We start from the raw sequence: 25,805 nt of genomic DNA on the forward strand, positions 1-25,805 counted from the left end.
GCTAGCTAGCTGACATGATCTACATCTGAGCTACTGGGCATGTGCAGTGCAATCAAAGATAGTACAGAAGAAGAAGAAGAAGAAAAGAGGTCTCACTCTGTAGCTAAAACAGAGACCAGCTGAAAAGAGGATCTGCAGCAGTGAGAGAGAGAGCACTGCAGTACAACACAAATATGGTGTTTTTTGAAAATTAAACCATGTAAACTTATTCTGGTACAACCTTAAAATACAATTATGAACCTGAAAATGAGCATAATATGGCTGCTTTAATGAATATTGCAGAATTTATACACTGCTGTGTGTTTTCTTTTAGATGTTGTTTTGCAAATAAACTCTTTAAAAATAAAATAAAAAACTGTAATAAATACAATTAAATTCTATTTTATTTTATTTATAGTGTCAAATCACAACAGGAGTTATCTCAGGACACTTTACAGAGTAGGTCTAGACCACAATATAATTTACAAAGACCCAACAATTTGCCACGAGCAAGCATTTGGTGCAAAGATGGCGAGGAAAAACGTCCTTTTTACAGCCAGAAACTTGGTCAGACCCTGGCTCTTGGTGGGCGCCCATCTGCCCTTGCCAGTTGGGACATAGAGACACTGATACAGATATACAGAAATACAGAGACACAGATACAGGTATACAGATATACAGAAATATGATTCATAATAATTATAGCATATTATTATATAATAATTGGCCTGTGGTGCCGTGGCACTGATAGTTACAAGAAAGGTAATAGAACTATGACTAGAAATAATAGTTGTTGCAGTGTATCAAAATGTTTTTACCGACGACTTGGCTGACATCTCCCAGACAGCAAAAGCTTTTTCTCCTGTCGCCTACATTCACTTTGGGAGTGCGTGTTGAGGGGGGCGGGGAACGAGTAACAGTAACACATTTCAAACTACAAATGAGTTATTGGTTGCATTTGGAACAGGAAGTTTTACATCTGATCACATTAATGATGTCAACACATAAATCAGACGATACACAGGCAATTTAGTGATATCCCTGAAGTTGTGGTCTTGACCGGTCTTGAAATAAAATCTTGAGTCCTCTTTATCCAAGACCGACACAAGACCGAGTAAAAATGTGGTCAATTCCGAGACGAGACCTTCAAAAAGTGGTCTGGAGACCAAGACCAATCTCGAGTACTACAACACTGCCGAAGTCATTAGGATTCATCCTCTGGGAACCATCAATGTTCAAGTTCAAGTTTATTGTCATGTGCATTTAAAAGTACAAAGTACAGCGAGAATGCAATGAAATGTTTTCCCTGGCATGTTTGTACAACGTTTTGTGCCATTTCATCTAATGACATTCCCACCTGCTTTAGCTTTGTGCTAGCAAATGTTACCATGCTTATACGAAGATGGTAAACATGATAAACATAATACCTGCTAAAAATGTTAGCATGCTGATGTTAGCATTTAGTTCAAAATACAGCCTTACAAAATTGCTAGTGTGGCTGTAGACTCTTAATCTTGTTTTGTGATACTGGTGAACTGACCCTATTATTGACATTTAAACACAAAGCAAGACACACACAAGAAAACTTGTTCTTGTGATGACAATAATCTTGCATTTATCATTAGCACTTGTTGGCACGTTTGACTTGAACTCGATATAACATGTCATGCAGTCCACGAGGTCTGAAAAATGAGAATCCCACAAGAATGAAAAATGAAAAATTAAACTGATTGCAGAAGATGGTGGTGCTGTGTCAATCTCACCTTTTTGTAACAAGCTACCCCCTGATCTACGTATGCAGAGCTGTGAACAAAACCTGTGATTTTCAGTTTCTCTGCAAGGCAGCCAGATGCATTTTGTGGTGAAAAAAAATGTCATGTGGGGGAAAAAGGTCATTTACAAAGGAACTAAGAATGAAGAATGGAGATGGTGGTGGTCTTTCAATCTCCCCTTTTTGTAACGTGCTTCTCCCTGATGAGCATATGCAGAGCTGTGAACTAAACCTGCGATTTTTATTTTCTCTGCAAGGCAGACAGATGAATTTTGTTGTGAATTTATACTGTTGCCATAATGTGTGCAAACTGGCATTTCTTTTCAAGCAATCTGTGAATCTGAGGTAGGATATTAACAACTGACAGCAGTAGTGCTTTGAATCGACTTGTTGTGTTTTTACTTGTTATAACATGCAACTGACACTTTACTACAGCAATTTAGTATTTTATTTCCATAAAGCTGGAGGACTTGCAAGAGACAGATTTAAAAAAAGAAATCATCCTGAATTGTCGTCTCTAGTATGAGTAAAAATCGCAAAACATTGAATCCTACATTTCCCATAATGCAACCAATAGCGTCTTTTCATTAGACTCTCCCTGTCTGGCAACTGCCCACATATTTAAACTCCATGATAAAGTGCCCTTTTAGTAGAGAAAACGAGATGCAATGCACCAATGGGTGCCTTTAAATGGACAAAATGTGATGCAATGCCATATAGGCTGCCCTCATGCTAGAAAACTTTCTGCATTCTGGTGCCCCACAGCATGCAGCTGGTGCCCTTTTTATTTTTTTCGCCCCTGCTCCTCAGACAGCCTGAGTACACCGCTGTCTCCAAGACACAAGAAACTGCGTTTTAATCAGAACTTATGAAACTCCCTCCTGAAGCACAGAAAACCTTACACAGCTGTTTTCACAGAGGAGTTCCCCTTTATAGATTTTTATAAATAATGTTTTGGGGCACGTTGAACAGTACATCATGTCCACATTCATGACAACAGCACAACAGGAACAAACAAAATACACCAATAACAAACAGCCAGTGTGACACAGTGGTTTATGGTTTTGCAACAGGTATATTTTCAGTTACTGAAAGCGGCCCATGAAGTGGGTTGTGAGACATCACCTCAGTGGAACGCATGGGAAAGTATCATAGAGCCTTTTGGTGGCCCACAGGGGAAAGTTGTCATATTCACATGTAAGATGAGAGTTTCATATTTAGGAAATCATCAGATACAGTATAAGGGTAATCTGGTTCTCTGGATATTTTTCACCCAAGCCCATTTGTGACGCTGATTCGTGTAGATATATCATAGTTCAAAAAGATCATTCTGTACTATAACCTCATCTTAGCTGTGTTTATGCAGTTTATGCTGCTAGCTATATCACCAAAATGAATCAAATGGCTAGGTGTTATATGGTTTAAAAGTGTTATTCTCTAGTAGAGCTATTGATTAATATGATGATTATTTTATTGTATAATCGATTATTGGTCTATAAAATGTCATAAAATAATAAAGAAAAAGCCCAAGGTAACTTCTTAGGTGTATTCTAATTAATATAAAATATATATACTACAAACAAGGTATTTGATACAAATAGTTATAAGCCTTTAGGGTTAGTTATAAGCTGACAAGGTCACATTAAGATGACAGCTGATTACAGACCTCTTTTGTCATCAAGGAGATTTTTAACTCAGCTGCTCTTAATGTTACTAAAACTCAAAACTACTGTTTTAACGCCAGCTTCATACCGAAATACTAACTTTTTATGTGATCTAAGTACTGCCAAAAGTCTTAAATATACAAGACATTAACAACAATTGCTTATTAACTTCTATAAAGCACAGGTAAATCAGTGTAATTGCTTCACTAAAGATAGATGCCTATAACCATTACAGATCCACTACCGTGATTGTTATTTTACACACCCTTGTACATCCGTCATAATGTGACACATTATTACATGTATAGTGTAGATATGATATTGTGTAATATCATAGCCACATAGTATATCATATATTATCATAGATATTACCATAATATCATATACATATATTATTATTATTATTATGAATAATTCTTTGTTTGGTTTTATAAATGCTTTGGTGTAGCTTCCACAGCTTCCCCAGTTACAAGCCTGTGAGGTCTACAATGGCTTTGATGAAAATAGTATCATCTCTCAGATAGGGGCTCTTGCCAGCTAGTTTAGCCAGTGGACAGAAGAGCGGGCAGCCACTGGCGATGTTCATCTCACTGATCGGACGCTGAAAGGAGGTGGAGGTGACATCGGGGCGGAAAGCATCGATGATGTGCTCCCTGTTGTTCTGATCCAAGAGCATTAGAGTCACCTGGGAACAAAGAAGGAGCTTGTTTTGAGCTATTCATTGTGGCGACTATTTATTAATATAGGTGGAAAGATTGTTTATAAAGTTTTGCTACCTTCTGACTGAATGGCCATTTGAGCAGAGCGTCGCACTTTCCCCTCATGACAACAAAGAACAGTGAAAGGTGCGTTCCTCTGCCCGTCCCATCGCCGTTCAAATAAAGCCTCAGACACATTTTGTAGCCGTATTTGCTGGAGTAAAATGCTGCGAGGAAGAAAAAGAAGATTCCAGAATGTAAACAGAGTCCAAACACAGTGTCATGTGAGAATAGGAATGACATGTCCACTCCCTGAAGGACAACAAGGGTGTAGTGAAGTGGAATTTCCCCTGACTACACGCCAACACATCATACAAACCATATGATCTTAGCTCACTCAAACTCAAATAGAACCTTTCAGCTTAGAAATTAAGCCGCTGATTACGCCTTTCATCTTACCTGGTGAGAACATTGCAGGTGTTCGACCGGCCACAGCATCCTGTCTGCGGCGTGAGAAGTCAGAGATTTTCCACACAAATATCCCGTCGTAGGTGCAGAACTGGAGTTCTCGCAGCAGCTGTTCGGTTTCAGACAGCTGCAAGTCTCTCATGGTGACTGTCCGTTCTAGCTGACGCACTTTGTTGGAGAGGTTTTCAATTTTTTCCTGGTCTAAACGATGCTGATGTGAGAAAGCCTCCAACGTAACTGAACTGCGCTCCACCTCTCGGTTTAGGACACACACAATGTTTTCTAAAGCGTTCACCTGTCAAAAAACAGCAACAATTAATTTAGATCCTCATTCAAAAACCTAGAAACATTAGCAGTTAACAAAGAGCATCATATCCACTGAGGCTCACCTTTTTGTCCACGTCCACAGACTGCATGGAGGCTGCAGCTCCAGAGCCCATAGTGACCCCCTCCTCAGGAGCCCTGTACAGGCCCAGGCCAGAGTCCTCCTGCCACTCTCCGTGAGCAGCAGCATCGGCACGCGTCCGAGTCATGGACAGCACCATGGGCAGCAGCAGACGCAAGTGCTCCATGGTGCTGCTGTGCTCATGGTCAGCGAGCTTCCCATTATCTATCTGAGAAACACAACAGAGCTTATTTAGCTACTACTGTACTTAAGACCCAACTGAACTGAAAACCTTTAAACTGCAGGACATAAATGATGCTACTTTCTGGGATAATCAAATTCTGTTCCAATGAGCAAAATACAAAAATGTACTAAAGTAAATGTTTAACGATTTATCAATCATCATATTTGAGAGTAAAATAAATGTTGTTAATGAAATATCAACTGATTGTTTTGAAAAATTTGGTTTGAAAGCTTAACATTAATATTAACAAGTATACCATGACATATTAAAGACAAAGCAACAATAAACAGTAACGTTTAGGTTATTAATTAATTATTATTTATTAATTAATATTTTAGTTAAAACCCATCTAATCTGCTTAATCAGAACTGGGTGTGGGTTTGGTTTCACAGTGCCATGGCAACATGAACAAACAACGCCTCAACTGTCATCATATAGACCTCAACAGTCCCGCCCACAGCCGGTTCCGGAAGTAAGAATACAATACTTAATAAAATAAAATTTCTCCACTGACAATTGGAGTATAAGCCATAAAATCTTAACCGTCGATGGTAGACTTACAACCAGCTACGACATGACTAAGCGATTGTATATGCTCATATAGACGCCAAGGCGCCGTTCATGGGGCACCAACCTTGTTTTGAAATAAATGTCTTTCATTCGCGATGTCTTGGATAAATACTTCATTACCCACAATCCTGAACAATCCCACAATGCTACAGTGATGCCTCTGATTGGTGGAACTCATGTAACTGTTTGGTTAAATCCCACGAAAGTCCGTGAGAGTCTTTGCTGCTGTACGCATGAGGGACCAGACCTACAAAGTTGTGGTGAGTTTTGCAGGGAGGTTGGTAACGTTAGTTAACATTATTATATCATCATTATACGACCACTTTAGCCAGTCTACTGTAGCCTTCACCCTGTATGAGTCATATCAATCATTACACGATTACTACTGAAAGAACTGCTATTAACTGTGCATCCACTATATAAAAATCACTATGTTTGGAGGAAAAAGTGTGCAAGGCTGTTGTCGGATTGGAAGTTGTTCAAGAGGCTCTTTCGCGGTTGTGTCTTCGACTATATTATTCAGTGGTGCGTGGTGGTTTATGGGATGAGTAGTTCCTTCGCTCGGAAATGAAAATATGTACACAGTCTTGTATCTTTAACTTTCTTTGGATTTTCTGTTTGTTTTTTCACTCGAAATGATATGTTGTATGCTTATGAGTCACATCGTAGCTGGTTAGCCTAAGGCATGGTCTAAAACTCTTTATAGACGGATTTTTCCAGACGTCAATGGGAGAAATTAATGGGAAATTTACTTCCGGAACCTAAGGTCTCTCGGAGGAGGGGCGGGACTATTGAGGTCTATTTGAATTCAAATGTTGCTAAATCCTGATTGGTGCATGGAAGTATGTGACATCATCCTTTTCCAACTGAGTCACACCGAGTCACACCCAACAGTGAAAAAAGCCCAGAGAGAAATCTCTCCAACCAAACTGGCAGAAAATGATGTGTTCATACCCTGCTAAATATGAAGCTAATGCTAGAGGCATTTATCTTAGCATAAAGACTGGTGGCAGGTGGAAACAGGCAGCTAGATTATCGTACATACCACAGATTTACAGCCCACATCACTGAATGGACAGGCACTCTTTGACTTGGCGCAGGATTTGCTGTGGTCATTGAACTGAAGGTAGAATGGACAAAAGAAAAGGTTAGGAGTCAGTGGACCAGCTCCAAACAGTGCATCAACTCGAAACAGAAAATTGAAAGTGAAGTACAGGATTATTGGTCAGAAAGAAACTAAGTGGTCATAAAGGGAATTCAAAAAGGCACCGTTTCCTTTAACTGTTCAGATGATCAATAAGTAGAACTCGCATGCATCTACAGTTTCATCATTACATTACTACATTACATTTCATGCTATTGTAACATGTATGTTGGCTATTATTTGTGTTTTGTATACATTTATGTGTTTTTATAGCATAGTATATGTACTTCGGATCATTTGGGGACAGGTGCTGCATGTTTGATTAAGCTTTATATGCTTTTTAGTCTATTCAGTGAATATTCTATGTTCAGGTTCAGTATAAAGAAGCTACCTATATTTTTAGAGTATAACGTCTAAGGGCCTTTGTTCAGAGAGGATATTGTCAAGCAATACCATGCCAAGTTATTTAAAACCACTTTACCATTATAGGAATTAATAATAAAGTTAAAGGGTAATTTGAGGAGCAGCTCAAACCTTTTCTCTTGGGATTTTTTTCTTGCCACAGTCCTTGCATTGTAAGGGGAACTTCAGACAGATCTCATCATGGGCCTAAAATACACCATGAAGGAACATGAAAATATTATTTAGTTTCCATTTATGCAGACACAACCAGCAACTGCTTTACACCAGATAATCTTTATGTCTCACCTTGATGTCTTTAAAGTTGAAGGTCATTTTGCAGTATTTGCAGTTGAGCGTTCTTGCTTCACATTCTCTCTCATTATGTCTGTCCTTGTCTGTACGAAGGATTGAGTTTTGGCAGGCCTCACACTGTATCCGCTCAAATTCACAGCGACCTTCATGCTGAGCCTAAAGATGGAGGGCAGATATATTATAACTACATTCTTACTGCCTGCACACGTCTAGTATTTGTTGTTTTTTTCTCTAAATTATATTAAAAAAAGATGGTTGCTTTATGGTGTCACAGCACACTTGCATGCATGAGGTGTAATTTGCATGGTAGATATTTAAAACATGTCATAAAAGCTTCTGGCCTTGTATCAGTTGTTATATTGATGACACACCCTTGTCAATCATTGTTAAGATGTATGCCCTGCACAAATATAACTGCCAGACACACCTGTACATGATAGCAAGCGTGGTACAGGATGTACTGACAGTTGAAATGTGGAAAAACAAAACACCATTTTATCCTATTCATCTTCAGTGCATAACAAAAGCAGGCGAAGGGTAACAACACAAAGCACTTTACTTAATTACAAAAGTGATATTAAGTCATTATAATTATATAATTATTTATGTAATTATGTTTTTACTGTAACCCAATTAGGAGAAATATTCTAAGACATACAATTTAATTATTTGTACTATATGCTTGTTAAAACACAAATAATATACAGAAGTGAGATAAAAAAGAGAGCCATTTAAAACATTTGACTTTAAAACTAAAATAAAATGGGGAAATAGAAAAAGAGGAATTGAAAGCAGAAAGCACAGAAAATAAGAAGTACAACAAATAACTGAAAAAATGCCTGTTTTTTTTATTTAAAGCTGTAAAGTGCTTGATAATTTAAAATGCCATCTTTTTGAAAAATGCCGGGAAACGAAAGCGCCGCCCCGACCAAAAGGCGGAGTTTATTGCATGGAAAACATTCTCTTTCATAATGACTATCAACGGCATGCTGGAGCCACAGAGCAGGAACCACAGGTAGGCTAGCCAGTTTTTCGCTTTGACTGTTCACTTTTCAGGCATGCCACACCGGCAGATCTCAAACTGAATAACCAAACCGTATATGAATCATCTTTCCATTCAAATCCCTGTTCTTACTGCGCTACTCAGGCACCATATTTAGTCTATTTTTCCAGCTAGTTTTGGGCGTGTATGGCTAGCTAACACAGCGGCTCTTTCCACACAACAGTGACTAAGACGGCAGCCCACAACTGTTCACACAGACGTGGGTGTATCACACCACATAGTAATCATTTCTTGAGCACTGCAATCACACACTTTGACCAAATGGTCCGATAAAGCAAGCTTGTGTTTATTTATAACGTCAGCAAGCTAACCAGCATCAGCTTGATGTTGTCATTTGAAATACCATCGCCCCATTTTAACATTTCCTGTATAGAACCTGATCTAGATAACTACAGTAAAACTACAAACAGACAGAAAGGTACAAACATCCGTTGCTCAGAATTAGCATCAGGAAGTCAACTCTTTACTAAACAAACTTACCACACACAGAAATATTTACAGTAGAAACAAAACTAGTCATAGAATCACAAGAAACCAGACAGCTTTTATAATTATGACAGGGCTTTTCTGTGATTATACAAACCAGTCTGTCTGAATGATGTAGTTCATTGTCTACCGGAATCCTGTTTTTATATCTAACAGTAGGTATAAATTGATTAGTTCCCTTGTGAACTGGTGCAATCTAATCTAGTTTCATTATCCTGTTATGGTTAAATTAACCGTTTATCAGCAGTCAAGCTAATCTCGAGATGAAGGGCCTTTTCTATCCTGGTACTTTCCCACTGAGTTGTTGTTCTTAGCTGGTAACATGGGGACTTTCCAGGCTGCTATGTTTCACTTCCTGTTAGGCTGTTACTCTGCTGCTAGTGCATTGCTGCATTGCATGTAATAAGAGCATGTCTTTCAGCTATAATGTCAACTGAAGGCTGCAGGGGAGGAAAATGTGACTGCAACCCAGAAATGCAGAATATGTCACAGTATACTCTGTGACGTATATGACAAAAATACAAAAACACTGACAGTACAGGTTTGGGTGTAGTAAACTGACACTTGTACACAGTTTATATGGGACAGGCAGGGACAAACACTGAAGTAGAAAGCAGTAAGCACACCCACGACGACAAAAGAACTTTATACTTCACCTCATACTCTTTTATTGAGCCTGTCCAATCACAGCCCTGGTTCAAACACCTGGCAGGCAGACTTGCTATTTCTCGGCCGGCTGCATTGTCTGGAAATGCCTGGTGGGCGAACAAAGAACAGTGAGGTGAAGTCATAAAGCCATTCTTTATAATAGCAAACAGACATTAAAGAGTGCATTGTGCGAGACTGTGGTAAGGGAAACTCCTATCAGACTGTAGTAAATTGTCGTCTTTTTTTAAATCAGAGTGGGAGTGAGAGATGGTATACAGATTACAAGGAATATGTGTCATAAAATAACAATGTTGGCTGACGAATGACATACTTCATAACTTACCTCATTACTATTTAGGATGGAAATAGGTTCCTCATATATCTCCTCTTGGCGGCAGGCTTCACAAGGCTTTGGCCCACAACTGACAAACAAAATAGGTTTGTGACTTTATAGTAAAAAACAGTTTGGTGCCAACAGTCAGCAACAATTTCCTGCTAATTCGTTACTGGAACGACTACTGATCAGTATGGACCAGAGCTCAATTAGATGAATCATTCATTGAAAATACAACAGCAGTGAAAAAAGCCTGTAAGCGCTATACAAATTCTGCAATTTGCAACCTTTGATAAGGTGTGGAAAATTGATGAGAAAAAATGTATTAGCTTTTGTAAGACAAATGGATAACACACACAAAAACACAAAGTACATGTGAAATTGTAAATACAGCTTTTGCAAGATAAATGGATAACACACACAAAACACAAAGTTGTGTGTGACTTTCATTTTCGTTTTACATTTCACATGTAATGAAAGTCACACACAACAGGCGCTTGACATGTGATAAAAGTGCTTTTTGCTGTTTTGCGAATGCTGGAAGATTAGCAGAATGACACTCCAGTACATACTGTACATGTTATGAATAGTTTAGTTTAAGATATGGTTCTATGATTTGATTTCCTGTACTGTCACCGTATGATTAATGATACTGCCAAAGTATCATTGGACTAATAAGGAATTCATGAATAATGAACAACCAGTGAGTCAGTGATAGGAAACAAGAACTGGAAAAGAAAACAATGGACACCTTTAAAATGAATCAAGAGGCATGGTCAGATCCTTGTGATTCACTGACTTCAGTTCAAGAGTCCAGTCATGTGAGGGATGAGTCTGAATAAAGTAACTGATCTTGGGTGCACAAAATCCCCCAGAGGCGAGCAGAGATAAGAACACAGGGTGTGCTGAAGCATGTCCAGTAAGAGGGTAAGCATTGGGGAGGGGTGGGGGGTAGAGGTTTGCATTTCACACGGCTGTAGGTGGTCCGAGGACCTCCAGTCTACCTGGTGAGCTGCTTGAAGCAGTGTACACAGAAGCGGTGGCCGCACTGAGCCTGGACAGGCTTCCTCAGGACCTGGAGACACTGCTGACATTTGTACTTATTCTCCATAGGCACTGAGAGCACACTGAGGGGGATCCCTGGTAAAGAGTTGGTGCAGTCCAACGAGATTCGGGCCATTCTTCTCCATCAATCTGGCACTATATCCTGTGAATGAGTACAACACAGCAACTGTTAGTAGCTAAACACAACCTTTAGAAGTAAAGAAACTTTTACAGCACTTGTGCAATCACGATGTTTTGTGTTTTCTCTGACATACCCGTAACTCATACGGGTTAATTACTTATGGGACATGTATGTCAGAGTTACACCTACTGTATTAGATGAATCAGCACATGGGTTATTTAGTAGCTGCTGTGAAAGTGCAATACAGGCAGCATCCAAGCCTTTAGGCAAATAATTGTACAGTGAGTATAAGGCTGATTCATCATTGTGATACCAGGTTAAGTTTGGCTACACCCTAAAACACATTTGAATGGTCATAATGGTCATAATGCCATGCAAATAACCCATGGCTCTGCATAAAATTTGAAAACATGTAAAACTGTTGAGGCTACAATGGAACATGTGTGTAACTATCATTCATTGATAATGTGAGAAAAACATTTGTTTTTTAAATGGTATTGGCCAAAATGTAATTATTGCATCACCATTGCCTGACTAACATTAGCATGTCTTTGCTGTGAGCCTAATGAACCTGGGAATCTTTCAAAATGATTTCCCTAACTAAAAGCCTATATGAGATACGTGCAAAATCTTTTGAGTTATCTGCAGAGACAGAGATACAGACCTTTTGAAAAAAAGACACTAAAACTGGTGACAGATTTGTCTGATGAGTTACTTTAGAATGTAAACATCGTGGGTAGGGCAGAGGTTTCGTAAAGACAAAACATTGATGCCAAGAGAGCTTTCGCAATATCAGAAAAAGGAAGACTTTTCACTAGTTTATCTTTACTTGTCACTCACTGCATTTCATTATTTTTCTGGTATTTGTTTTCTGTAAACTTACGAATACTTACTTCCCAAACAAGTTTAACTGTTAACTTTGTGTCTGTCAAAACAAATTGAAAATCGATATCCCAGTCCAGACAACAAACAACTCTCAATAAAAATGAATTAAAAATTAGTGCCAGACCGATATATCGGCGGGCCGATATTATTGGCCGATATTAGGCATTTTCCAAACTATCGGTATCGGCATTTATAATGGTCGATAAATTAATATTTAAAAAATAAAATAAAAACGGACGAAACACCCTTCAACCATGTTATGAGTGTTGGCGTTGCATAGTTTGTCCACCAGAGGGCGCTATACAACGTCCCTGTTGGCAACACTCGTGTTTAACCCTTTAAGTTTTATATCTTAAGTTTGTATTTTTCTACATTTTATGTATCAGAACTTTAATATATTTTGATGTTCCTCTGTTCTGTTGTGACAATAAAACAAACAAGTTTATTTTTAAACTACATTATCATATTATTTTAGTGAGGACTCATAAATAACTACAAATAACTAATGTTAGGGTAATCTGTTTATGTTTTGTTACGCGTTTCTGGATTTTTTTTAAAAATACATATCGGCCGATATATTGGAATATCAGATTTTTAAATCACCAAATATTTGTATCAATATCGACCTAAAAAATCCTTTATCGGTCGGGCTCTATTAAAAATTATACAAACTATGACAAATGCTAACAGATCGCCATTGCTGCCCCTTATTACAGCTCAGGAGATACTGGCCAAAGCTGTATCATGGCTGTGGTAGACTTACTTTTCATTACTTACAAGTTAATGAAATTTGCAAACATTGCAAAACTTTTCTAGAAATGTCCGCTCTATGAATGTTTAATCTGTTAGTAATACATGGTTTATCTGAAAAATCCCTTACGGGTGGGAAAATGAGTAAGAAGTGTTTTTCCCGTATCAGTATCATGTCATATATTGACATATTCCCATACCCCCACATCAAATACTCCATTATTAAATATGCACACAGCTGTTTGTATTTGTTTGTATTGTCAGTGCCTAACTGGGTTTGGTTTTACACAGAGCTGCAGAAAATGTTATAAGATGGGGATAAAATATAGCCTTTATTTATCCAGGTAAGTCGATACAGAACAAATTCTCATTTGCAATGACGACCTGTCACATTCACACATTCATACCTGGAAGCTGCCCATTACAACCACATTCTGATCTGCTGGCCACTGAGCAGCTCCACTGGAGCGGTTGGGGTTAAGGGCCTTGCTCAAGGGCATCTCAGTGGTGGTAATGAGGAAGGGACTTTCTCCACCCAGATTTTATCTGGTCGGTCTGGGGATTGAACCGGTGACCTCCCAGTCCCAGGCTCCCTTCCTTAACCCCTAGGCCAACACTACTTCAATAACAGCCAATAATAGCCTTTCGGACACTCAAGGTCACCTTACAAGACAATAAAAACCAAAAAACGTGTTTCTCCTTGTCTGCATTAGCCTACAGGTTCTATGATAATATGTAGTTTATCCGGTTTGAAAGCCAGACAGCTTTGAGCAGTGTTGTCTCCACCTATTCATTTGCTAGAGTCAACTCATGTTTTAAAAAACAGAGATAGGATTATTTATTGTGCTGATGTGGCATAAAGTAGGAAATATCTGAATCCTCTTTTTGGTGAACCCTATATTTTATTTCACAGATGTAAGCACTTTCTCAGACTAAGAAGTGAGATTATAAGTGACAGATGGATGGATCAAACCTTAAATGAAACTAGGCAAATTAAAAGGTTACTATGCCCCAAAAATTATTTTCAGAAACCCACAAAAGAGGAGCACATCCCTAAAATCCAATTTCCATGATGGAAATCTCATGATCACAAGACTAATAGCTAGAGCACCTAACTCTCATGCTTATCATGAGACTCAAATTGAACCAAGTGAACATATGACCGATGATAACATAGTAATGCATTAGCTGCCATTAGTAATAATAGTAAACAGTCAAGCTACAAACAATAATCTTTCTTGTAACATTCATACTCCCTGGCATCTTTTCTATTTCATTCATTCATTCAACATTTAAAAAACATTTGTGCTAAAATAAGGTTATTAGCTAAATCCCAATTTTTAAGATTAAATTACATAGCATTTTCACACTGTTTGAAACATATTGTTGGCAAACTCTTAACTATTACTGACATTTTGTTATCCTTTCTAACAAGACTAAGTCATGGTGATGCAGCATTTTTGTATGAGTTTGTGTGTCAACATTTTAAATTAATACATTAAATTCATGTTTACAAATCTTAAATTTCAGTCCCATTACATGGCGAGTGAAACAGCAACATTGGTGATGATCTTACAGTGAATTTCCCTGAATAATGATTAGCAATCATTCAGTTGTCTTGTTTCACCCTAGATTACTTTGTGTCAACCTCAAGAAGGCGGGAAGTTACATACTTCACTTGTTAGAAAAAGCCCAATGCTGCTTATCATCGGAAAGCCACAATGTTTTTTCCTGGTATCATTATTTGAATGCATAGTTGACACATCCGGTACATAATGACTAATATGTCTTTACTATTGCAACATAAAGTAGTAAAACTGTTTTTGTCCAAATGGAACAAAAAGGTAAATGATTCAATAAGTCATAAAAACTCTTGTTTACTTTATGTATCCATAGAAACAGTGAGAGGGTAGCAATTACAAACCCAGTAAAAACAAACATTAATCTCATGTAGAAACCATGCTGATTTTCTTTATAGTACACTCCACCATCCTGAAAAGACTAACAAACAGACCAGAATTTTTGCACACTGTGGCTAAAAATGGCTGAAACAACATTAAAAGCAGCCACACACTAAGCACAAACATTACTACACTTTAAAGTATGAGCTGTGATAAAAAATAAAATAAAAAGGCCTTGTTTTTTTAACTTTATCCTAAGTAATCTGGCCTTTAAGTTACAATTGGGAAACGTTTGTGAAAGAAACAACACTAATAGCTGCATTCACAATCAAAACAATGCCTTGAAAAGTAAAGTACAACCAAGCTATCCCTGCAGTCTCCACATTCATTACTTTTGTGTCACAAACAACTGTCCCTTACTGTTTTTTTTTTAAAGCCAGTAGCAGCTACATGTATCTGAAACCAGAAAAACACCATCTGCTCTGCCAGCTCCCTGTATGCTCGTCCTCTCGGTTCGCCATGTCCTTGGTCAGTTTTTGTTTTACACCCATGTCAAGGGTTTCTACATTCTCTGTGAACCTCTCCACCCTGCGTGTGATACTAACTGCACTAAAACCAAACCGGAATCTCTTTAACGTTACTCACCCAGAGTCTGCTTGTTCACCTTATAAACGCAACCGACACAACACCAAGTATTTAGCTAAGTTACACCCTAATCCACGTCACTGCTTAACGCCACTCTCGTGGGTAGTCCTCTACAATAATCATCTGGACTTATTTTTGCATTTTCATTTGCATTTGTGTAGGCCATAGCTAAACATTTAACTTGCACTTCAACTTGGTTTGTATGAGTAACGTTAGCTAACTTACACAACTTCAGCCAAATGCTAAGTTACGCGGTGTTTCACTAACCTATTACTATAGGTTTTGCGAATGATCTACTCAGTTGGCAAATTTCTAGCTAAGCTAGCTAGTCATCTGGCAAGTTTTATTTTTATTTTATTTTTTTATCATCTGGCAAGTAGAAATACAGGCTAACTAACCTTGACGTCTTCACTTTGCCTCTGCCGACAGACAGAAAACAAAACTTTGTCCGCTATCGCATAAGAAGGACAGCTCAACCTTTAGCTAGCTATGTTTACAATTTATTGCGACATGCGCCGCTTACTTTTACAGATAAAGCAGCTGGCGAGAACGGAGTGTACACTCTGCAGTGCATTGACCAACCCGCCCCTTCACCAGGCTGCCCCGGAGTAGAAAGCAAGTGTCACATCAGATGACGCATGCGCATCAGCGTTCACATAATATCCACAATGTGGCTGTATGCTGGTAGACTTTTCCAATGGTTAAATCAGCGACAATACGTTTTGATCTCCAAAGGTATGAGTTTCTACAGCTAACGTTACGCGTTTCTGCGTTATTTGAAAAAGCGAAAAGCTACTAATGTATTTTAAATATATAGCTAGATGTTAGTTAACGTTACTGTTTTAATGTAGACAGAAATGCATGTCGAAGCCTAGCTGGCAGCATACCACAGAGGGTAGCTAGCTACTCTACGTTAACGTTGCACACACTTACACACTCCTCAGCTAACAACTAAGTTAACGTTAGTAACCTAGCATCACATAGATTCCACTAATTATGTTGTAGTAGCTTAACGTTAAGGATTTATATTGATTGTTTCCATGGGTGAACCAAATGGATAGATGGATGTAGCTCGCACTTCATCGCGAATATCTTTTAAAAAAGTAACGTTAATTGAAAATTAGAATGTCAGTGATCGTGATGGTATTCCTAAACTAAACTGAAATGAGTATTATATAAATAAACAGACAGCTTATTATGAATGATGAGCTAGTCACTCTTTTCAGTGGGCGAGATGAAGCCTAAACTTTCCAGCAAATTGGTACGCAAAGGGTTCATTCATTATGTGCACACAAAACCACCTGTTGGTCAAGAGTGTAAAACAGATGATCTCAACCATCTGTATGTTGCGCCAGTAAAGGCTTGGGAATAATGACTGTCAACAATGAAAAAAGAAAAATCAATTTCAATGTAATCCATGTAGGGGTCGACCGATACTGTTTTTTTTTCAGGGCCAATATCGATACCAATTATTTGTAGTTAATGAAACCTAAAAGGGATGTTTGGAACCGATTTGCATTTGCAGTAAAAATGAAAATCTTTTAGTCAAAATTAACATTTTGGAATGTTACAAACACAAAAGTTTAAATGCTTCAGGCAAGTACGTAATACAACTGAAACACTAAACATAATACACAGTACTTGTTTAACTATGAAAATTATGTAGAGGGGAGAAGTTATCCATTTTATTCAGGAACAATAATTTCTCAAATTTGTTAGAGCTTCGGCGTCATCACATTGGTCTAAAACAATACAAGCCTCAAAACGCGGTTCATGCAAAACTTCCAGGATGACAGCAATACTTTTCAGATGTCTTGTAAGTAGAGAACTAAAAAAGAAGAAAATTAACATTTCTTTGCTATAAAAATCTCACAAATAATAAATATTTTCATTCAGATTTTCCCAAAATACTAGACATCTTTCTCTCAAACATGAGCATGCGTGGTATACTGCAGTCTTTTTCAGTAAATTGCTGGTTTTACTGGCATCTGTAGAGCATACCAAAGGTTTTTGCCTCGATATACATCATTATCAATAAGCTGAGTTGTTTTTTGAGGGCAATACAACAAATATCAAGTGCATTATTGCATTGTCTTGGTCCAGTTGTCTAAATGTTTCTCATGCTGCGCCTTCTTTTTCTCAGCAGTGTGTGCCCACCAGGTGCACAGTAGTAGCACTGGGTTTACAGACAGCTGTTATAATGGGCTGTATCCTGGACATATCCACACCACCCCCATCCAGAAAGCCATGTTGGCTGTTGGGTCAGGTGTGGCTGCACTACACGACCCCTACAGACATGGTGAGACTCACATAAACCCCGTTTTGATGTGGTATTAAATAGGGCTGAACGATTAATTGCATTTGCGATAATATCGCGATATGTTAAAACGCGATTTCCTAATCGCAAAGGCTGCGATTTGGTCACATGACTCGCGAGAGCAAATCAGTCTGCACTCCGCAGAGAGCATCAACTAACACAACTCTGAGTTGTAGTTTAAAACTTTTACAGCCACTTTAATAAAATGAAGGGTTTTATTCGGGCTTCAGTCTATACATGCAGTTAATGGATACAGGCACACAGAACTCAAGGCTCTGTTGGCAATGATTAGCTCTGATTAGCGGTTAGCTCTGATTAGCGGTTAGCTACGGTTAGCGGTTAGCTCCGTTATAAAGATATGAGTGGAGAAGCTGCCACTGAGAGGGGTAACAATCAGACTGATAAAAGACGTTCGGGGAGCTTTCACAGCAGCGTGGCCGCGGTGTTTCAACAGTTTTATTAGTACAGTTAATCCCACGGCAAGAACACCAGCAACTAGCTAACGCAACGATAGCCTCTCTGAACAAGTGCACACAGCAGCACGTAACTTCACGAGGGGGAGGGGCTGGAGGCAGCTCCTCTCTGTGCACTGTAAAAAATTACACGTGTGTGTGTGTGTGTGTGTGTGTGTATAGATATATACTATACTTTTACTTATTTAACTGTCTAGTGTGTAATTGTGTGTTCATACTATAAATTATTATATTACTATTCTTTGTTGAATAATACAGAAGACAAAGAGCTTAAAAAAATAATCGAATATCGAATCACAATCGCAATATTTGGGAAAAAAATCGCAATTACATTATTTTCAAAAATCGTTCAGCCCTAGTATTAAAATCCAATCTGAGTGATCAGATCACAAGTGGTCACTCAAGACACATTTGGCGACACATTCTATTGCCAGGTGGGAACAAACATACTTAGAGCTGTACACTTGTGGTCCGATCACTCAGGACAGATGTTAAAACCAGGTCAAAACAGGCCCATACATCAACATGGGGCTCATGCTGCATTCTTTGTCGTTGTCTGTGCTTTTCTTTCTTTCCCTTTTCATCTCCCCTTCTTCTTTATTTAAAAAAAAAAAAAAGCCTTCCCATGGGCCGAGTGGTTCTGACGCATACAAATATAACTGCAACGACGGGTTTGATTCTGGCTGGGGAAATATTTTGTATGCCAATCCTCCTGTTTTTCCTGCCTGTATCTCTGCTATCAAATCAAGGCAATCTGAAAAAGACTCCAAAGGGTGGGTGGGGGTTAGGGCTGAACGATTAATTGCATTTGCGATAATATCGCGATATGTTAAAACGCGATTTCCTAATCGCAAAGGCTGTGATTTGGTCACATGACTCGCGAGAGCAAATCAGTCTGCACTCCGTAGAGAAAGCATCAACTAGCACACTAACGCTACACCGTACCTTGAGCTGATTTCTGTCATTCAAACAACTCTGAGTTGTAGTTTAAAACTTTTACAGCCACTTTAATAAAATGAAGGGTTTTATTCGGGCTTCAGTCTATACATACAGTTAATGGATACAGGCACACAGAACTCAAGTAAATTATTATATTACTATTCTTTGTTGAATAATACAGAAGACAAAGAGCTTAAAAAAATGATCGAATCGCAATATTTGGGAAAAAAATCACAATTAGATTATTTTCAAAAATCGTTCAGCCCTAGTGGGGGTGACAGTAGCTCAGTCCGTAGGGAGTTGGGTTAGGAATAGAGGGTCGCTGGTTCAAGGTGCCAGTTCACTGCCAAAGTGCTCTTGAGCAAGGCACCGAACCCCCAACTTCTCGGGGTGCTCCTCCAAGGAGCAGCCCCCTCACTCTGACATCTCTCCAATAGTGTGTTTAGTATGTATACTGTAGTCCTGAACATGTTTGTGTGTGCAACTGTACTAACAGAGTGAACATTGTGAATTTCCCGTCGCGGGATAAATAAAGGCAGCTAGCATTTGTTTTAGATCACGTTAGCAGTTAGCTAACGTTAAATGCTAACTAAACACAGCTTTACAGGGGTGCGCACCCCTGTAAGACCCGCCCACGCGAGATGTTTGTGCCAGAATTGCAAGCAAAGAGTTTGGAAGCGCAAATGGGAAAGCTGGGAGCAAAACTGCAAACGTGATGGAGAGAGCAAAAGACTGGTCATTGAGAAAGAAGCAGAGGGAACTGTAAACAAAAGGACATAATATCAAACAAATAAAATACCAATAGTTTACAACTACACAAATGTTTTGTTTGGAAGTTTTAAGTTTTACCTTTTGAGGTGATCATTTTTTTTGCTTGAGTTAGTGTTTTTTGTTTGATACTTGAGAAGTTTTGCTTGGAATTAAAGTCACAAAAATAGGATTGGCTGTGGTACTTAATTGTGTCAAATGAATCTATCTAGCAATACATTCTAACTGAATGCTAAAATGTTTAATTACACAGTTTTGCTTTATGACTAAATTACAAGACAAAGACTGATGTCTCCGTGTTCAGAGTGTTTCTTCTTTTTCATTTTCCAGTGAAATAATACAAACGTTTGGGACTGTACCTGAGGTTCTTTTCTCATGTAGCCTACCAAGTACAGATACTCATTCTCAATCGTGTATTCTCTGGAGACCACTGTTACATGCTTTTAAAATGTCTTGGAAACAGAAATGAGAGTAGCTACAACGTGAGCGCACTTACCATGAAAGTTTCAGGGAGGAAGAGAGCACTAACACCTGTTAGTGAGGGCTACACCTGGCTTTTAATCCCCAGTATTGTTTGATTTCCAAAAATGCTCTATCCTACAATTTAAATGCCTTTTTTATTTGCCCCAACTCCACAGCCCCAGTTTGTAATGCAGGCACTCTGTTAAAACGTTGTACTATCCAAACACAAACCGAGAAAACTATGATGACATCACCAGACTTGACATTTTCAGCCAGACATTTTCGCAGACTAAAGCCACAGAAGACATTGAACAGCTGTTTTCACAGGCTGACTAGTACTCCCGGTGATGAGTAAACTGATCCTTATGTGTAAATTTGCTGGATTACCCCTTAAATCAAGTCCATTTAAGCCATATAACACACTTTATTTTTAGACAAACTGCATATTCTTAAACTGTATATTATCAATGTAACAAATATTTTTGTTAATGTACGCCATTTTGGGACAATCAATTATTAGATTGTAGGTTTATCAGCAACAAATTTCTTTATTTCTATATTGTACATTTAATACCATATAATGCGTGAAACTCTCCCTACAGACATGGTTGCAGTGCTCGGGGAGGCGACAGGACACCTAGCATTGATAAATCTCAGGGACAAGATGAGAAACGACCCTGAAGGCTACACAATCCTTAAGTGAGTCCCAGTAACACTATTCAGTAACTTTTTGATTCAGGTGCTTTTAAATGGCATTTTCTCTACTGTGAATGAAATTTGATTTAGTCTTACGTGTTAATGACAGAGAAAGGCCCCGGATCCGGCTGTCTACACTTGATCTAAGCGAGATGGCCTCTCTGCCAGACGGATCTTTTGGGAGGGAATACCTTCGCTTCCTGGAAGACAATGTGAGTGTTCATGTCCAGACTGATTACATCAAGATAAACAAATTTACTAAGAAATTCCTTCCTTTTACGTTTCCCATTCGGCTTCACTCTAGCATTCGCTTTCCTGTTCTGTCAGGATGTGACCCCCGACTCAAGGGCAAATGTAAGGTTTGTGGACGATGAAGAGCTAGCTTACGTCATGCAGAGATACAGAGAGGTCCATGATTTGCTGCACACCTTACTGGGCATGCCCACCAACATGTTGGGTGAGTCAGGCTTTACAAGTTAAAATCATATTTAGCAATAGTGTGGATTTCAACACACTTAACCGTCAACTTCCTTCTAGTTTTCTCTGCTTCTTTCATCTGGAATAATCTGGATATTTCTTTCTCTTTCCGTCCCTTCTTGCTGCTTTCAGGTGAAGTGGCAGTGAAATGGTTCGAAGCTGCTCAGACTGGGCTTCCCATGTGTGCTCTTGGAGCTGTGTTGGGGCCACTTCGGCTGAGTACAAGGTACAATACTAGAGTCTAAACGACAGCACAGTATTGGACCACTGAGACATTTAGTAAGCTCTGTAGCAGTACGAGCAAAGGTATAGGTAGTTAACAGTTTGAGTGAAAATCTTTGTATCTGTATCTTGTACTGCTTCATTCGTAAAACAATGAAGTACTCTAGTATTGATGTAATACTATTTTATTAGATAACAAAAGGGCTGAAGGAATCTTTTGGTTCTTTAAAAGGTGTTCCAGGGACTAAAAGTCCAAGGAACTTTGTGTCGAAACGCAGCTTTAGGCTACATAGGCCTTTTCTCTGTTGAACAATTGAACGTTAAAAAGCATTACCCCAACTCTGACAACAATGCAGCCCGTTAAATTTTTTATCAGAGAGAAGTATATTGTAAAGAATTATTTGCCTTTTGTCCAGATCTCAGTGATAAGAGGAAACACTCCAACAACTGTATATCATTGTTACCCTCATGATGAAATGCCTGTAAACCGTCATCTTTACCTGTAAATGATTAATCCTTCCTCATTCCATAACTGAACTTCCTTGTGCTTTTGCGGAACTGGTTTATCAGAGATTAATTCTTTTATCATAATGAACTTTTCAATTCAATTTCAATTTCCTCTCTTGTATCACCTTCTTCTAGCCGCTTAAAGTTGCTGTTCACATCCTTGGGCCCTTGGGCTCTGCGGAATGGTCATCGGGCCCGCTGCGTCCTCAGCATCTTCTACGAGAGACGATGGGCGCAGAGCATCGAAGACCTCCGACAAGAGCTCAACATAGAGCCACCTCCTGTCACAGTCAGGGCTACCGAAAAGAGGAACACCTGAGAAAGACACAAAAAAAGATGAATGATGCAGGGATCACCGGATAAAAGACTTTTTATTGTGGACAAACACAAAATATTTGAAGTGTTATACTGTGAAGGAGAATGCTATTAATGCCTGAGGGAATTTCACAATTGCCAAACTTTGGCGTGTCAACTTTTACTTAGAATTGTGAATCATTTTGAGTGAACACATATCAGCTGATGAAATGCTCGTTTTTTTGCTCTTCTGATGCTTCTAGATAGCAGGATGTTCAGTCGCCATCTGTTGTTGCAAATGTGACAGAAAGTGGGTATTTGTATCAAGTACCAAAATAAATGAAAATACTTAATTATTACATTACACCATTGGTCCATTATTATAATGTTCATGCCAATATTTCCATGACAATTTATCTTGTTTAATATTGCTGTGAACTTACGACTAGTTGCTGCTTGCACCTTATTTCAATAATTGTTTTATCTTTTCTTGTTTTACTTTTAAGGGAGTCTATTGTAACACCTGGTCAGGGACTACATATGAAAACTAGCCTTTTGGATAATTCTGGCATTTTTTTAAAGAAATGTTCATTAAAATGCACTGTCTTGTCAATTAAATTAATAAATAAATAAATTGAGAAATAGTATCATGTTCATGTGTAGTTGTACTACTCACACTTATGGGTGGGAAAGGAGCAGCTGTTTAGTGCAGCTGCTTCTGTTACCATTTCATCCCATACTGAATAAATGATGCCTCTCCTTTTAACAGTAATAATAAAATGTTAACAGGAAGTCAAACTGCTTGGCAGGTGTATGAAATGACATGAGCAAACCCAGTGTCAAAATACCCTTTAATCTTTCCAGTTAAATGCATTTTCCTCGTGAGAACCAATTTCAAGGTTATCATGGTTATTTGTGACCTTGTGTGTGGATCATGTGTTATTCCACAGCTCAGAAAACATGAAGACCTTTCCATTAAATGCTGTCATACATTTAGTTCAGTGTCGCTGTGCAACTTTATATCTCCCCATGGTTCTTTGGACACAATACACAAAGATAAGCCATGATTTTACTGATTTTCTAATGATGTTACATGTGAATACTAACCCCTATGATGATGTGTTTCCCTCCAAATTAAGGAGTAAAAACTTCCTCTCTGCATTTTATTGTTGTGCATCACATTTTATAATTTCTTTCTGCAATTTAGCCAGTTAAAATGCAAATACAATTTTAAGTTAGATATGCCATGGTTCAGCTAGCCCTAAAAGAGAGAGCAATTGGGACATGTTGAACCAAGCCTAATACACACTTTTAAATCTGAATGGCTTTAATGGGAAGGTGTTTTTATAGACAGTGTCTCTGTTGAAATAGCAAAGAATGGGCTGTTACAATGTTACACAACAGAACCAAAATCACTAGAAATATCTGGAATTGCTACATCGTGGGACATCCATAACTTAAGCATGTCCTGAAACTATTTAAATCAATCCTCTCCTAATAGTAACATACCATTTCTCAGACGTGGTCATTAGTGCTAAAAACAATACCTAATTTGGATGTAAAATATCACTGATGATGAGTCAGTGAAGTCACTACTTGATTCATAGTTTTTTTTTTTTCTAAGTTTTGTTTCATTGCCTACTACCCTCTCCTCACATAGAGTTTCTGGTCATTTCACACTTCTTACTATGAGTTTGTTTGTGGTATATTTCAGTTGCAGCACTGCTGTCGTTGTATGGAGAAGGAACTTCGTAGACACTGATACCACATGTTGCAACAAACTCATTGTAAGAAGTGTGAAGTGACACTATGAGTTTGTTGCTTTCATTGTTAGTTACATAATACTAAAATGAATCATGCGTGTATCTGTATCTTACTGATGTTAAAGCTAAATGTAAAAATCCACAAACATTCATTCAACAGGAACCATATGTTTTTGTCTGATTGTATGAGCACCTGTAGCTGTCCGCGGTCCTGGAGACACATTTTCACTTAACATACTAATCCGAAAGTGCATCAATAAGAGCACACTGTTGCATGACTCATGTTTGTGATGTTGGTTGTGAAAGCTTAATTTGACTTTACTGCCCTCTAGTGGGTTTCTGCCAAACTTCTGAGAAGTAGAAGAGGTGTGTACATCTGGTTTTGGACAAAAAAAACTAGTGGTTTTGTGAGCTCACATATTATGATCTTAACAGTTGAGCTACTTTGCCAAATTTAAAAGTTTCAAACTGTTTTTTCTAAGGATGCTTCTAATGAAAAGAGGAAACATCAACTGTCTTAGGTGGTGGAGGGTTACTAAGCACATTCACGTACTGTTAAGGACAAATCTAAGGTAATTACTTTACTTGAGAATCTCCATTTTATGTTACTTCAATACATTTCAGAGGTACTTTTTACTCCATTACAATAATTTGACAGCTGTAGTTACTCATTCTTTACAAATTCAGATTTTTGCATAAAATGTGAAAATGTAGGCTACATCCAGCTGAAATGATCTATTGACAGAAAGTCAGTACAAAAATGCCAAACATTTCATGGTTCCAGTTTTTAAAATGTGAAGATTTGCTTCTTTTTCTTTTAATTATTTCAATTTAATTTTTAATAATTTTGAGGTATATAATGTGGCTTAAACAAAAAAAAAAGAACTTTGAAGATGTCCCTTTGGGCTCTGTGTAATTTGCCATTTCTCACTAATTTCTGAATTTTTACAAACCAATCAATCGATCAATAGCCCAATACAAGTCAAATTGACTATAAATGTAAAAATTTAAAAAATGACAAGATCAACATATAAACAAGAACAGATGGTCATTATCAACATCAATACCAACACACACACACACACACACACACACACACACACACACACACACACACACACACACACACACAAGCTAAACGTTCAGTCCATGTAACAGACAACCTCATAGGCATAGCACAAGTGGCACAAACAGGCAGGACAGGAAAGACAAGATAGCAGCAAGATTTAGTGTCTACATGTAATGGCGACAATCCTGATTACCTGTTAGCCGCTTCTTTAAGTTAAATTTAAAAGAAACGTATGTTTTAAAATTTCTAATGTGAGTTGGAATGAGGTTCCATTCACGAGCAG

General features: G+C 38.3%; 2 protein-coding genes across 5 annotated transcripts; one reads left to right on the plus strand and one right to left on the minus strand.

The window, feature by feature from the left end:
- Nucleotides 1-2,070: 2,070 nt before the first annotated feature.
- Nucleotides 2,071-16,134, minus strand: traf2b (Tnf receptor-associated factor 2b). Of its 2 annotated transcripts, none has more exons than XM_031277798.2 (11): nt 15,934-16,134; nt 11,173-11,375; nt 10,178-10,256; nt 9,843-9,941; nt 7,632-7,793; nt 7,458-7,532; nt 6,825-6,899; nt 4,970-5,194; nt 4,572-4,875; nt 4,191-4,339; nt 2,071-4,099 (listed from the first exon to the last, which is right to left on the minus strand). In XM_031277798.2, the coding sequence occupies exons 2-11, from the start codon at nt 11,346-11,348 to the stop codon at nt 3,881-3,883; spliced, it is 1,563 nt and encodes a 520-aa protein (XP_031133658.1). In that variant the 5' UTR covers nt 11,349-11,375; nt 15,934-16,134; the 3' UTR covers nt 2,071-3,880. The 2 variants fall into 2 exon arrangements, with proteins under 2 accessions (XP_031133658.1, XP_031133659.1); XM_031277799.2 differs by lacking the exon at nt 15,934-16,134 and adding an exon at nt 15,536-15,659 and having other exon boundaries at nt 3,844-4,099.
- Nucleotides 15,920-23,337, plus strand: coq4 (coenzyme Q4 homolog (S. cerevisiae)). Of its 3 annotated transcripts, none has more exons than XM_031277800.2 (7): nt 15,920-16,270; nt 17,679-17,834; nt 21,097-21,193; nt 21,300-21,402; nt 21,518-21,647; nt 21,800-21,893; nt 22,532-23,337. In XM_031277800.2, the coding sequence occupies exons 1-7, from the start codon at nt 16,174-16,176 to the stop codon at nt 22,713-22,715; spliced, it is 861 nt and encodes a 286-aa protein (XP_031133660.1). In that variant the 5' UTR covers nt 15,920-16,173; the 3' UTR covers nt 22,716-23,337. The 3 variants fall into 3 exon arrangements, with proteins under 3 accessions (XP_031133660.1, XP_031133662.1, XP_031133663.1); XM_031277802.1 differs by having other exon boundaries at nt 16,127-16,270; nt 17,682-17,834; nt 22,532-23,335; XM_031277803.1 differs by lacking the exon at nt 15,920-16,270 and adding an exon at nt 17,334-17,351.
- Nucleotides 23,338-25,805: the final 2,468 nt, after the last annotated feature.

The sequence above is a fragment of the Sander lucioperca genome, chromosome 1 (assembly GCF_008315115.2).
Source record: "Sander lucioperca isolate FBNREF2018 chromosome 1, SLUC_FBN_1.2, whole genome shotgun sequence".
NCBI lineage: Eukaryota > Metazoa > Chordata > Actinopteri > Perciformes > Percidae > Sander > Sander lucioperca.

What these genes read in the sequence shown, in the direction of transcription:
- traf2b (XM_031277798.2), bottom strand. Translation starts at nt 11,348, where the DNA reads ATGGCCCGAATCTCGTTGGACTGCACCAACTCTTTACCAGGGATCCCC. An exon ending in ATGTGGGCTGTAAATCTGTG is followed by an intron (nt 5,195 to 6,824) that starts GTATGTACGATA and finishes TGTGTTTCTCAG; the next exon opens with ATAGATAATGGGAAGCTCGC. An exon ending in ACCTGCAATGTTCTCACCAG is followed by an intron (nt 4,340 to 4,571) that starts GTAAGATGAAAG and finishes TCTTCCTCGCAG; the next exon opens with CATTTTACTCCAGCAAATAC.
- coq4 (XM_031277800.2), top strand. Translation starts at nt 16,174, where the DNA reads ATGCGCATCAGCGTTCACATAATATCCACAATGTGGCTGTATGCTGGT. An exon ending in GAAGGCTACACAATCCTTAA is followed by an intron (nt 21,194 to 21,299) that starts GTGAGTCCCAGT and finishes TGTTAATGACAG; the next exon opens with AGAAAGGCCCCGGATCCGGC. An exon ending in CCACTTCGGCTGAGTACAAG is followed by an intron (nt 21,894 to 22,531) that starts GTACAATACTAG and finishes ACCTTCTTCTAG; the next exon opens with CCGCTTAAAGTTGCTGTTCA.